We start from the raw sequence: 15,897 nt of genomic DNA on the forward strand, positions 1-15,897 counted from the left end.
GTTAAGTGGTATGTTGGTGGAGAGGTAACTGAGATGAATTGGCGATGTGATGTGTATTTCATGTCATACATGGATGTGGAAAGATTGATTAAAAGTGAGGGTTATGTAGACATAAAATGTTTGTGGTATTGGAACCTTGTCTTTAGCTTTGCACGTGGTCTTAGACCATTGAATAATGATAAAGATGTGCTGCAGTTTTCCAAAGATGTTGTAGGACACGAGGTGATGGATGCATATGTGGATCACAGAGTATCTGACCCCCCATGTGATTTTGGGTCCAAGTGAAATAGAAAACTACATTGATGAGGATGAGGTACAACGTACTAGTTTTAGTCAACCTAATGCTGAAGTGAATGAGGATGAGGGTAATGTTACTGAGGGTAATGTTGATGTCAGTGAGCCTGAAGTTGAAGTCAATAAGCCTAATATTAGTGAGCCTGAAGCTGAAGTCAATGAGCCTAATGTTAGTGAGCCTGAAGTTGAATTCAATGAGCCAAATGTTAGTGAGCCTGAAGTTGAAGTCAATGAGCCTAATGTTAGTGATCATAATGTCAATGAAGCTAATATTGAAGTTAATAATGAACAAGCTGAATTGAATGACGATGATTATGTTGCAAGTGAGTTTAGTGAGTATATTGATAGTGATGAAATTAATGGGGCTAGTGAAGATTCTGGTGAGATGAATTAGACTAAAGTACTCCCTCCTGAAACTTTAGGTGAGGCTAGTGGAAGCAAATAGGCAGTTGCTATGTAACATGAGGAGTGTGATGATTCTGATCATTTATATATGCCTCCTAGGAGTGAGGATAATGAAGATGTAGTAAAGTTTATAACTTATAAGAATGGTGAGGGTAGTGAGTTTCAATTGGGAATGATGTTTACAAACAAAGAGATGATAAGAGATGCTATCAAAGAGTATGGAATGGAAAATCAGAAAAATATGTTCATTAAGAAGAATGATGCCAAAAGGATGGTAATTAGGTGTGTGGTTGGTTGTTTCTAGCTAAGGATTAGTAAAAGGATTGGGCAACAATATTGGCAAATTATTAGTTATGTTGATGACCATACATGTCATAGAACTACACATAATAGGAATGTTAAGACTACTTGCCTTGCCAAAAAATTGCAAATGTCCTAAGGCATAGTCCTTATATTAAGCCAACAGGTCTCATGGCTAAATCTCTTGAGAGGCGAGGAGTGAAAATTTCATAAGATACAAGCATATATGGCAAAAAAGAAGGCCATGGATTTGATTTAAGGTGCTGGTTTTGATTAATTTAATCATTTGAGGAGTTATGCTGAAGAGTTGTTAAAGTCAAATCCTAAGAGCATTGTGTATATACAATATGCTGAGAGCAAAGGCATCCATGTATTTGAAAGGATTTATATATGCTTAGAGGCTTGCAAGGCAGACTTTGCCAAGACATGTAAGCCACTCATTGGATTGCATGCTTGCTTTTTGAATGGGGGGTATGGTGGAAAACTAATGTTTGCAATAGACAGGGATGGTAACAACCAAATCTTTCCAATTGCATATGTAGTGGTTGAAGTTGAGACCAAAGATTCATGGGAATGGTTCTTACACCTTCTACTGGAGGATTTAAGTGCATTCAATCAAAGAGCATATGCCTTTATTTCTGACCAACATAAGGTATATCGTCTTATGTCATTTTCTTTGCCTTTCTATGTCATGTATAATATCTTATGTTGTCTTGTGTCATTTTCTTTGCCTTCTTATATGTGACAGGGGCTGGTTCCTGCAATTCAAGGCATCAATGCCCATGTGGAGCAGAGACTTTATGTCAAGCATCTATATGGTAATTGGAAGAAGAAATACCCTTGTTTGGAGCTAAAGGAGGTGATGTCGGTAGCAACTAGGGTAACTACAATACCAATGTGGGAAAAAGCAATGCATAGAATGAAATAATTGAATGAAAGTGCATAGAAGGACATGATGGATACCCCAGCACAACTATGGACCAAATCATATTTCAAGACATATACAAAGTGTGATATGCAAGAAAGCATTATGTGTGAGGCTTTTAACAGGGCAATATTGGAGCATAGAGACAAGCCAATAATCACTTTATTGAAGGGAGTCAAACATTATATAACAAATAGGATCACAAAACAAAAGGAGTTGTTACAAGGGTATGATGGAGTTATATGTCCTAGAATCCAGCTGGTAATTAAGAAGAATAAGAAACATGCACAAGGATGGACTCCAACATGGCATGGAGATGATGATCTTTCAATTTTTGGTGTGACCAATGGGATTGAGACCTACTGTGTGAATCTTAAAAGTGAAACATGTTCATGTAGAAAGTGGGATTTGTCTGGAATATCTTGTTGTCATGTAATCACATGCATTTGGAACATCACAAAACAACCTGGAAGTTTTGTGGTTGAGTATTACAGGTATAATTCATATGCATTTTGAATTCTTTAGTTTGTATGATTTGTATTGTTGATTGTATTTATGAATTTTTTGGGAAGTCAACTTTTGAGAAGACTTACTCAAATATTGTATTTCCAACAAATGGACCATAATTGTGGCCTATAGTTGATCATGTGCCAATTTATCCTCCTGCTATGAGACGAGCAATTGGACGTCCAAAGAAATTGAGAAACAAGGCAAATGATGAACCAAATAACCCTCATGTGCTTTCAAGGAGACTTGCAACTGTTACTTGTAAGAAGTGTGGAGAAATGGAACATAACAAGATAAGTTGCAAGGGTAAAAGAGCTGCTGATAGAGAAATACCAAAGGGAGGAAACAAAGCAAAGAAGGCAAAGACCATTAAGGGTGGAGACAAAGCGAAGAAGGAAAAGAACATTAAGGGTGGAAACAAAGCAAAGAAGGTCAAAAAGTTAAGTAAAAACTAGGTTGAGATTAGACAGTGTTCTCAAGCACGACAAGTTACTCAAGATTAAACGTAGTGTTGTTTTATAATACCTAGTTATCCATGCTATGTTATAGTCTGTTGTGTTAGGTTTCAGTACCAATATGGTCTGTTTGTGAACCATGGTCTTTTTTTATGTAATTTGGTCTGTTATGAACCAATATGGTATGTTTATGAACCATTGTCTTTTTGATGTAATTTTGTCTGTTAGGATCCAATATGGTATGAACAAGTTGTAATATGATATGTTATGATCTTTTGATATAATATTCAACTGTTATGAACAAGTTATGACCTGTTATGATCTTTTGATATAATATTCAACTGTTATGGTTACTCAACTGTTATGAACAAGTTATGATCTGCTATGAACTATTATGATATGTTATTCAACTATTATGCAATTGAACCAACATATTGTAATTTCATTTCATTATCAAGTCAAGTTACACAAACAATGTTACAAAAAGGAACGCAACTGAACCAACATATTAGACCTATCAACTTAAACCAACAATGTTGCAAAAAGGAACACAACTGAACCAACATATGCTAAACATGTTACAACATATAACCCAAACATATTGGACCTATCCTATTTCATTATTTTTGAAATAACATATGCAATTAACACAACAATGGTAATCATCCAGTTGAGCTTCAAATGCTTCCTCAATAATTTCATCTTTATCTTTATTTCTTAATCTTTCCTGATATAATCTTTTACATTATGTTTCTCATCATTCAAATTCTGCAGTGATGATGAAATAACTTCCTTTTCCCTTGGGTTCATTTCTTCATCCGACCAAACAAAGTGGCTACATTTCTTGTTACCTTGCATCTGGAGGAAAAAAAGGAGTATAATGAAGTTGCTTCAGTGGCGATATAACTTAACCGAGAAGAACAACAAAAATAGCATAAAGGAAGTCACACCTTATATATTCCACAACCATAGCAACGACATCCTGGGTTTGCATCAGTCCATGTTGTCATCAATGAAGCATCAATACCACAATGGCATTCGTACCTCAATGAACGATTTCTGTAGCTACTTTTTGAAACTAGTTTCTCAAACATTTTAAGATGAGGAAGGAGAGTTTGGGAATGAAACAAAGAAGGAGGATTGAAGATGTGGGAAATAGAAATCAATTTTGAATAATGGCAGGAAGAAGAAGACGGCTAGGGCACACACGCAGTGAGGCAACGAAGTTGATTTACTTTCATTAATAAAGGCAATAATAATAATTCATTTAAAATCATTATTTTAATTAAAATTGTTTTTTAATACAAATATTAATTATCATGAATTAAAATATTAAGTTATAACTGAAGTGGATGTTTAGCACATGCGTCACATCATTAATGAGTCTGCCAAATGGAGGGGGACCATGGAAATCCCAAGGGAAGTAAACTTTAGGGATCAAAAAGTTGGTTTTTAAAATGGAGGGATCATGAAAAAATATGCTCAACCACAATTCATATAAGTTAAACACTTTAAGCAATGATCATCATGACTTTTTTGGATTTTTTAATAGAGGGAAAAGAAAAAGAAATTAAGATTAATGTCACAAAACCCTAATTTTCTAATTAATTCTAATTATGAAATTTATTCATGATTTATGAATTTAATCCTAAAATTAGTTAAGATTATATCCTAATCATAACTAAATTATCAATTAATGTATAAAAAAGGATTAAATAGACAATGAAAATATTAAGAAATAAAATAAATAAAATGTTAAGCTTCCTGAGTTAAAAGAGGGGTGTGAAGTATTATCGAGCACTAGGCCCATAGTTCAGTTGGCCCAAGCCTTTTGTTATTGGTTTTGATAAGAGTTAGGGGTGTGAAAGAAAAAGATGGGGTACATTGAGAGTAACAGTCAATGAGCCTCGATTCTTTGGGCCAAGCAAGGAAGTCAGAATGAGGGAAGGGGAAGAACTCCCTCATTTCCAACCTCACTCTCAACTCAAACCCTTGTTCTCCTCTCTTTCCCACTGACTCACCTGAAATCGCCTCCACCGTGCCAGAAATTGCCTCTGCGGCGACAGAGCCCAGAACGCGACCAAACCACCATCATTAGACTCGTATCCTCACCCTCTCTCTAAATATCACCTTCATCTCTATTATTACTTCATGAACCTCTCACAATCGCAAAACCCTAACGGAGCCCTAACTTAGGGGAAAAAACTTAAATTAAACCCTATTTGTATGCACAATCAAACAATTGGAAGAAGGATAAGGTTCAACAAGCTAAACATCATAGCATGGTATCAAGAATCAAGAGAAAAGAAGAAGAAATTGAGGAGCTCATGTTTACCTATGAAACAGATATCTGTTTTAGTGGATGTTGCATAGTGAGCTGAAGATGATGGTTAAAGAAATCCAGAGAAACAAGGCCAAGTTCTTAGGTAGATGTCCTCCCCAATACCTTGCTTTCAATTCAATTTCCTTCTTCCACCTTATTTTTTTTGTTTTTGATTTTTCTCTTTTTCAGTGTGTGTTATTGTTGGTAGGATAAGAATAGAGTAGAGATTAGGATTGATGATGAACAGAGTTGAGTGTTGAAGATGATGAGGAAACTGAATTAAGGTTGTATGATGGGGCTAATACTTAATTGATTCAGAGCTTCAACTTGGAGCTCTGATCAAAGGTAGATTGATGAGCTTTGAGTGAGGTTTGGGGAGGTTAAGGAATGAATTTTGATAGAGTTTTATTAGGGTAAAAATGATGGATCATGATGATGATGAATGTTAGGTTTATATAGATGAGTGTTTGAGAGGTTTTAGGAGGCAAAATCAGTTAGAAAGTAGTTAGAAGAGAATGATTTGTAGCCACAAGATGGTGATATGTGGCTCACATTAATTAAGGGTGGAAAATTATTCAAAAAGTAGTTATCTTTTGGTTAGTTAGAGTGAAGGATTTAGGAGGATTTGTGTTAGTTTTACACTAAGTTTAATTGAAAATATGAAGTATGAGTGTGCTAGTTTGGTAGTTAAGAGTGTTTTAAAGTTCGAAACTAACTTTGGTGGGAAATTGAATGCATGGGAAATTTGGTAATTGCATAGGGACACATGTAGGTTGGCAGCTGGCAATTTAGAGTTAGTTATAAGTTTTCTAGTAGGTTGTTAGAGTGGTTTATGATAGCTTAGTGAACAAGTTAGTTAGAAGTGAAGTTAGGGTTAACTAGATGTTTAAGTTGGAAGTTAATGTTAGACGAGGGAAACGATCTAGAAGGGGGGGTTGAATAGATCGCCAAATAAAAAATTTCTTATAAAAATTATGATTTAAAAAATATTTTTCTATGGCAAGCGAAAAAGAATTTGGATCGACTCTCGTCTATCCGAACTGTTACTGGTAGGGTCGGATATACGTACAAACCATAATATAAAGTATGCTAAAGATGACAAGATCCATTCAACAAATTCAATATAGTTTGTTTGAATATAAACCACACTTAAGATAAACGATTTCCAATGAGAAGTAAAAAAACTTGACAAAGGAATTTTGACAAACACTTGGTGTGCCGTAATTTTATTGAACACTCGATGTGCAATACACCAAGCTTGATTCTCTTTGTGTTGAAGTTACAACAAATCAACTGCAATGGTTTAATACAATCAGTTTTAAACACTTCAACACAACCAATATTTTCAACAATTTAAATTAGACACTAAGTGTGATCAAAATCTAAATAGAAATTTGAGAGAGAGAGAGAGAGAGAACATCAAGATTTGTTTAGGTAGTTCCCCAATTGTTCTCACTATGGGTACGTCTGCCCTCAATTCAAAATTGAATTGAGATATTGTAATTAACCTTTGCAATATCAATTTACAAGATAAGTAGTAGAAATTCAAACCCCAAACCATATGTTTGATGTTGATCCTAGCTCCTTCTCTACCCTTGATCTTAGAAAGATCAAGTCACACATGATCTCCAATATGATCCTCTGGTTACCGCTACTCCTTTGGTCGAAACTTCTGTCCTTCAAAGCTTTCACACGGCTGAATCCAAATTCTGAAATCTTGCCCTAAGCCTCTAAATTGATCCTCCGATTACCGCTACTCCTTTACAAGAACCCCCATTCTTCAATGCATTCGCTTGATTGAATCTAAGTTGACAAGACTTGTGCAAAAACCTCCAAATCAACCCTTGATCTTGGAGTAAAAACCCTAACAGTTTTATCCTTGAAACCAACAAAGAAAACCTCAAGCCAATTTGATTACACAATCCTAAATTGGGAGTTATCAATCTATTCTTTCCAACAAACAATAAAAAATGATTATGTGTAGTTGATGAATGCGTTAAGAGAGGTTGAAGATGATGATAATTCTTTGTATATTTCAGGTTTCAATGCTTAGAAATGATGCATGAATGCATATTTATATGTATGTGTATGTGTAGAAAAGAAATGAGTAAAAACATATTTTTAGCCGAAATGCAATTTTTGAAAGTTAGTTTAGAATGTATTGACTCTAAACTTGAATGAGTAAATACATAAGTTGAATGAGTAAATACGAGACCAAATATAGTCGATACATTGAAGGCAACAACTAATTAGTTAAAAAAAATCAGAATGAGTCGACTCCAAACACGAAAGAGTCGACCCATTCGCTTAATGTATCGACCCATTCCTCGATTGCATCGACCGATTAGAGGTAGTGGCAGATCTTTGAAAAACGTCTTTCATATTTAGTCGACCCAAATAAGAATGAGTCGACCCATTCACATGATGTATCAAATCATTTCTCATATGCAGCCACTCATTAGAGGCAGGCCCAAATTCATTATCTGACTAATCCCTACTTGTGTTGCATCGTGATTTGAAGCATATTATGACGAATCTCATTGAATTTCTATGTAGTGTATGAAGAAAAGGTATGAATGGTGTCATCTTAATCGATCATATGTTCATGAAATAGCCCTGAAACGCTCCTCTTGATCGGCCTCAAACTCAACACGCCTATGGGAATCCTCTTCGTAGCACTCCCGTTGCTCAACACACATGTTCTTGAGCAAGGTGAGAATGGATGAATCTACACCATATGATCCAATATCATATGGGTTCACATAAGTAGTACCATGTTGGATCCATGAGTTTAGTTGCCATTGGCCCCAACCTTGCGAGTTTTCATGTGAGCTTGCAAAACCTTGCCATTCAGGAGGATCTTCATTAGCATGTTGAGAATCCACTATGTTAGCATCCACATTCTAATTCGGTTCTTCTACTTGGTGTTTATCAATCATAGCAATACCATATTCAGTTGGGTCATCATAGTTATAAATGACCTTAACTGAGACTTTCATCTTGTAGAAGTACACCTTGAGATCCTTATCCCAATGATATCCCATATGCTTCATGGTGCTTGAGTCAAATTCTTAAGCAGATCCAGGAGAGATGGTCAAGAGATTTGCCACACCAATATTGAAATGCTTCAAAATCTTAGCAATCATAGAAACATAACAAAGGAAAGATCCTTAGTTACATTCCTTAATAACAAACATTCTATAAGTGAAGTAATTTGGCCAAATTCATATGAATTTTGTTTTGAAGGATATGCATCAAATGAATTTCGGCAATGTCAAACTGTGGGTTACCACCCTCTCTTGGATGTAACACGCGAGTCATGACCCAATGAAGGATGCATTGATCCCTCTTTAAATAACTAGTTGATGTGTTAGCCAACTGGTCTTCTGCTCTGGGAGCTTTGAGGCAATACTTTAGCTAGCTTCTCACTTCAAAGTTAGGGTGAAAAGAATAATCTTTGAAAGTATACCAATGAGTGAACATAGGAGTTAAACCAAATAGTTCCTTCCAAGTGTCTTATGTAACATGGTAGGTGTGCTCGCCCATATTAAAGTGAAACCTACATCCTTTTTCGTGACTCCATCCAACCATAAAAGACTCCAATCAAGTCTTCGTTGTATTCAGTTGAGACTTTCATACAATTATTGATCTCTTGAAACTTCATCATATAAAAAACTTCAGGGATGTGTAACTCATTAACAACATTAGGGTCATACACGTGTTGTTTGACCACAATCGTATTTCTAAATGATTTTCAAATTCATCAAGACAAGATGGAGGCAAAAGAGACAAAGCACTTGCAGGGGTTAAGGAAAATGTTCCTGCAACCTTTCTCCCTTTGTTTAACTTAGGGGTCATGAGATATTGATGTAAAAATTGTGCACACCAAGTGTTTGATGATGGGTGTGAATGAAAGTAATAAGAATTTAATTAAAGTTTGAAAGACCCACAAACCTAAACTATGGAAATAGAAAGCCAATCACTCAAATTTGAAGAATTAAGATGGAAATGATGGATTTTAGAGAAGTGATCAAGACAGGTCTTGTAGAGAATGATGAAGAGTAAATTTATTTTGGAAAACTAAACTTGTCTTGAGAATAGAAGGAATAGTTGAAAGGTAATGAGTAAATAAGATTAGTTAGGAGATTAGGGAGTTTGAAAAATCAGTCAGGATGGTGTTATATTTGCTGACAAATCTAGGAATAAGAGAAAGTTGTCTTTAACTGGGAATGGGTCGACCAACTTGGGCCTCGGAACCTTGATGGAGTGAAGCCCAACACCAATGTATTAACCCATTCGACAATAGAGTCGATACATTACAAAGAGGGAAGCTGGAAATTAATGGATGTATCGACTCATCCATGTTTGGAGTCGATACATTCGAGGCAGAGACAAACATAGACTTTTCATTTTTGTGCAATGTATTGACTCTAACTTTATGTGTTGATACATTTAAAGAGTTAGATAAATGAGAACACTCTCTATACCTAGGATGAATGCATACATTATGGACATGGTGAATTTTATGCATAAATGATATCTTCATGTAGAATGAATAAGTCTTATGTTCAAATATATGATAGAGTAATTAAGGTCATGAAATGCATAAGATGAAACTTCAAACACATAAAGTCACTATAAGCATATAAGTTAAAAATAATCAATTGTTATCAATGAATATTTTGGAATTGAACACATATGAAATTCATCATTCATCAAATGCATCATACAATTTTGAATACAATAAGCAATAATCATAAGGCATGGTATGTAAGTAACACATGTAGTTTTAAAAAAATAATAAACTTAATCACAAGAGAAGTGAAACAATACTACCTTTTGGATGAAAGACCAAGGAAGTAATCACTTGCACTTCTTCTACTCGTATAACCAATGGTCAAATCCCTTAGTTATCAACTTGTTTTTGTCTAATTCGTTTTCAAAAATACACTTGGTACCTATATGTATTGATGATCTCGCAAATGTAGGACAAAAATATCATCTAAAAGTGTATAGTTACACTTTTGGTAAAGATTCCAAGATGTTGTATAAGACTTGTCTTCTCTTGACTTGATGATAATCTTTTCTCCTCCTCAAGTTCTACCATTTTTGAGTGATCAATCCATCTTTGGTGACTTTGAGTATGTCTTCTAAAGATTTATCTGCATCATGAAAAAAAACCTTTCCTGACGTTTCTCAGATGCAATACATCACAAGTGATGTATTCAACCTTAATAATAGTAAGTATCCTCAAGTAATTTTAATATCATAGATAGTCGTGAAAGGGGGATTTACCTACACTACCTATTTCATGATTTAGCACTTATATATTGTTAACTTCATAGGTCACAACATCCTTCTTGTTTTCCACAAAGTCAATAAACAAGGAGGTGTTACCTTTTATATTCCTTGAGCTTCCCTTGTTAAGATCACATACTCTCTCCAAGTAGTCAATTTTTCCTAAAAAAGTCAATCAATAATGCTAGGTACCCAATTTTCATTGGGTCCTTGAGGGTGAGTGGAAATATTGTTGCATTTGGAGGTAACCATTGAAATGCACCTTTAGGAACCAAAAATTTCCAATATTTGTATTTAGCAATGGTATAACCTTTCTTACAACAATAGTGACAAGTCAAGTGACGATGAGAATGACTTTCACTATTAGATTCTTTTGTAACAAAATTATACTTTCTGTGTGGTTCATATAAAGGTCTTTTGAATTTTGTTTGATCAATAATGAAAGTAACTTTTAGTTCTAAATCCTTGCTCAATTTGGCCTTTAGAGTATTAACCTCTTTTTGCCAAATGTGATCAGTTTCATAACCAAACCAAGAAGGTTTCTCATCCTCAATCTTATTTTTTGAGCATCTAACATGTTTTTCTTAAGAGCTCTCATTTCTTTTTTCCGTTTCTAAAATCTTAGCTTCATAGTATGAAAATATCCTCTTATTTGAAGCCAACCTTTTAAAAGCATGTACAACTTCACCATATAGATTCTCAAAATAAGTTTGTTATTCATAATGAGAAATTTCATCAATAGGTTCATATTTAGAATTATTTACCTTTTTCTTCTTATTATGATGGGCCGTGAGAGAAAGATTTGCCTTTTCATCACTTTCACTTGAGCTATCTTCACTTGAGATTTCACTATCACTTTCCCAAGCTATATATGCTCTTCTAGTCTTTCTAGACTTCTTGTATCGACCCTTACCTTTATCCTTATTAAGTTGTGGACAATCCGACTTGTAGTGTTCGGGTTTACCACAATTAAAACATGAACTCTTTGACTTTCCTTTCTTATTCTCATCATGTATTAAGGAGTCAACTCGTCTTCTAAATTTGATGAGATTTTTGTCGGAGTGCTTTACTCTGTTTCTCTTAATGTAGTTATCATATTGTTTAACAAACAACACCATTTTCTCATCATACAACTTCTCATTATCACAAGATCCACTTTCATCATGCTCTTTTGTTGAGTACATGGAACAAGAAGCTACAAGAGCGATGAACTTCTTTTCTACATTTTCTCTTTGTTCTTTTCTCTATTAACATTCTTCCCATGCTTCTCTAAGATGATGAGCTATTGTTTATGTTCTTCAAGCTTTCCAAAAAAAATTCTAGTGTCCAAAGTCAATAAATTGTTGGCTTCATTGATGGTGGTGACCTTAGGTTGCCATTCCCTATTAAGACATCTCAAAATGTTTGTTAGTAGCAATATCATTGGAAACCGGCTTACCAAGTTCACTCAAACGGTTTATAAGATGAGTTAATCTTTTTATCATACCGGCAATGGTTTCACCATGCTTCATGTGAAAGAGTTTGAACTTTTGATTTAAAGTGTTGATTCGAGCTTTTTTGACCTCATTCATACCCTCATGGGCAACTTGTAATGAGTCCCACATAGCTTTAGCGGTTTCACAATGAGAGACACGATAATATTCATCAACTCCTAAAGCGGAGATTAAAATATTCCCTTCCCTCCAATCACAAGACCATTTTTTCTCATCTTCCATATTCCATTTTGTATTCAGTTTAGGTATAGTAACACCTTCCGCATTGGTCATAGTTTTTTCAATGGACAATTTTGGATGGCTTTCCATACATTACTATCAACATAATTGATATTAATAAGCATACAATCCTTCCAATAACCATAGTTTTTGCTTTTGAAAATTGACGCTTTATTATACGCCCCCTTTGGTTCGGAAGCCATAATCTAATAAGCTAATTTGAAGCATAAGATAAACTGGTGCTCGTGATACCACTTAATAGACGAGGGAAACGATATAGAAGGGGGGTTGAATAGATCGCCAAATAAAATATTTCTTATAAAAGTTCTGCTTTGAAAAATATTTTTCTATGGAAAGCGGAAACGAATTTGGATCGACTCTCGTTTATCCAAACCATTATTGGTAGGATCAAATATGCATACAAATCGTAATATAAGTATGCTAAAGATGAGAAATCCAATCAACACGTTCAATATAGTTTGTTTGAATATAAAGCACACTTAAGATAAACGACTTTCAATGAGAAGTAAAAATAAACTTGACAAAGGAATTTTGACAAACACTTGGTGTGTAGTAATTTTATCGAACACTTGGTGTGTAATACACCAAGCTTGATACTCTTTGTGTTGAAGTTACACATAATCAATTTCAATGGTTTAGATTGCAATGGTTTAACACAATCAAATTTAAACACTTCAACACAGCCAGAATTTTCAACTATTCAAATTACACACTAAGTGTGATCAAAATCTAAAAAGAAATTTGAGAGAGAGATAGAGATAGATAGAGAGATATAGATAGAGATAGAGAGAGAGAGAGAACACCAAGATTTGTTTAGGAAGGTCCCCAATTGTCCTCACTATGGATACGTCTGCCCTTAATTCGAAATAGAATTGAGATATTATAATTAACCTTTACAATATCAATTTACAAGAGAAGTAGTAGAAATTCAAACCCAAAACCATATGTTTGATGTTGATCATAGCTCCTTATCTACCCTTGATCTTAGATAGATCATGTCACCCAAGATTTCCTATATAATCCCCCGGTTACCGCTACTCCTTTGACCGAACCTTCCATCCTTCAAAGCTTTCACTCAGTTGAATCCAAATTGTGAAATCTCTGTCTCAGACTTTCAATTGATCCTCTGGTTACCACTACTCCTTTTCAAGAATTCATGTTCTTCAAAGCCTTCGCTCAGCTGAATCCAAGTTGACAAGTCTTTTGAAAAAACCTCCAAATAAGCCCTTGATCTTAGAGTAAAAACCCTAACAATTTTATCTTTGAAACCCCCAATGAAAATCACAATCCAATTTAATTACAAAATCCTAAATTGGACCTTATCAATCTATTCTTGCCAACATATAATAAAAAATGATTATGTGTAGTTGATGATTGCGTCAAGAGAGGTCAAAGATGGTGAGAATTCTTTGTATCTTTCAGGTTTCAATGCTTAAAAATGATGTATGAATGCTATATTTATATGTATATGTATGTGTAGAAAAGAAATGAGTAAAAACATACTTTTAGCCAAAATGCAATTTTTGAAAGTTAGTTCAGAATGTATTGACTCTAAACTTTAATGAGTCGATACATAAGTTGAATGAGTCAATACGAGATCAAACAGAGTCTATACATTAAAGGCATCAGCGAATTAGTTTTAAAAAATTAGAATGAGTCAATTCAGACATGGGAGAGTCGACCCATTTTCTTAATGTATTGACCCATTCCTCGATTATATCGACCCATTAGAGGCTGTTGCAGATCTTTGAAAATCGTTTTTCAGATTGATTTGACCCATTCATATGATGTATCGTCTTATTTCTCATTTGTATCGACTCATTAGAGGCAAACCCAAATTCGTTTAAATTCCATAAATAATGTGTAGACCCAGCAAGTCTTTTTTTGAAAAACTCATATTTTGGCATGTGATGACTTATGTAATCTAGTCTTACATGTTCTATGATGATTATGATGACGATGATGATGCACATTTAAGATTGTAAGGTCCAAATACACAAAGATTTAAACTACCTAGTTTTGACATCATTCAAAATACATTAAGAGCATATTGCACTCACTGTTAATAATTAGTTTGTAACTAACTTGAGGTGGGTTAAGGGGCAGTTAAATGGAGTTTTTTAATGGAGTTAGAAGTTTATTAGAGTGTTTATGAGGTAGTTAATTGGACATTCTGGACTATTAAGTAGTTAGCATATGTTTAAAGAGGTTAGTTGTTAGTTTAAAAATTGGAGGGAAGTTAACTTGATTAGGGCAATGAGTTAGGGAAATGGTTATGGAAGTTAGTGCTTATTTATATGTTTGTTGGAAAATCATTATGATGAATGAATGATTATGTGAGCATTGTATGTGTGTGTGGATTGTCATGTATGCTAAATTTGATGGAAGTGTGATGCCATGACTACCATGCATGTATGTTGTGTATGTGTGTGTGTGTGTGTGTGTGCGTGCGTGTGTGTGTGTGTATGTGTGTGTTCGTGTATGTCATACCCTAATTTTTAACTAAGATCACACCTACCATTGACATCCTTGCACACAAACAAAGTCACCTCTTGGTCCATCTCCCTCTCATCTTTGGGTTTTGCTTTTGCAGGGATCATCAAGCACCTCTTTATTGATGTTGTTTTTACCTTTGTGTTTATATGTTCATTGCTTATCTAACCACTAATCAAAATAGAAAAAATATGTTATGTTTTTCATAAATTTATTGTGCAAGGTAGGGATTTTCACCAAGAGTCCCAAGCATGATTCCTCAGCTAGGTTTTCTTTGATTCCTCAAAGGCTTTAAAGCACCTATCAATCTCATTTTGAGCAAGAGTACATCAAATTTTTGTTGCTTACTTCTCAAGGAAAGTCCAAGGTTCATGTGTTTATTTCCATGCCTTCTTCAACAAGTAGCTTTAAACTTTGAGAAAATCAATCAAGAGACATTGAAGGACACCTTATTTTCAATTCATATGATAATACATGTACCTTTAAATGCAAGAAAAGTCCAAGTACACAAGCTTGTTCCAAGTGGTTTGACCAAAAAGTCAACATTTGAAGTCAAGGTTCCAATGATCACAACTCCTTCAATTATCAACATTTTTGAATGCTTCTTTCTGCATATGACTCTTCTAGTCATCCTCTACAACTCCACTTTAGATTACAATAGCCAATTATTCTTGGAGTATCATCAAAAGTTTGGAGACATTATAGGTCATTTGTGGACTTAGTGAAATTTGACCTATTTTCAAGTGACTTTTTCTCAACTTTTAAGATTCATAACTTCTTCAACTTTAAACATTTGAGGCTGATTCTTTTTGCACAATGTCATTTATGATGCCCTCTACAAGTTTTCTTCAATGATCAAGGTCAAATTATGCTTGGAAGGCCATGAAATTTATTGAGACATTACAAGTCATTTTCAACCATTGGACACTTGGATTTTTCTAAGTTACATAACTAGTTTTTCATGCCAACTTCAACATGTCATAACTTTGTGCTCAACATACAAACGAAACCTTTCTTGGCATATTATATTCTTTGTTATGATGTCAACACATTGTAAAAATAATGGGACCAAAAAGCCTCCTGATCAAGATGCCCCATTGAGTTGAACATGATGACTTGGAACTTAAGAAATTACCATTGCCTGAAATTTGAACTTCACTAATC

General features: G+C 34.5%; 1 protein-coding gene across 1 annotated transcript; it reads left to right on the forward strand.

Moving 5' to 3' along the window:
- Window positions 1-235: 235 nt before the first annotated feature.
- On the forward strand, window positions 236-688 carry LOC127102198 (uncharacterized). Its single transcript, XM_051039599.1, has one exon. It carries the CDS (start codon window positions 236-238, stop codon window positions 686-688), a length of 453 nt encoding a protein of 150 aa, XP_050895556.1.
- The last annotated feature ends 15,209 nt before the right edge of the window (window positions 689-15,897 follow it).

This window comes from Lathyrus oleraceus, chromosome 7 (assembly GCF_024323335.1).
Source record: "Lathyrus oleraceus cultivar Zhongwan6 chromosome 7, CAAS_Psat_ZW6_1.0, whole genome shotgun sequence".
NCBI lineage: Eukaryota > Viridiplantae > Streptophyta > Magnoliopsida > Fabales > Fabaceae > Lathyrus > Lathyrus oleraceus.

What these genes read in the sequence shown, in the direction of transcription:
- LOC127102198 (XM_051039599.1), top strand. Translation starts at nt 236, where the DNA reads ATGTGGATCACAGAGTATCTGACCCCCCATGTGATTTTGGGTCCAAGT.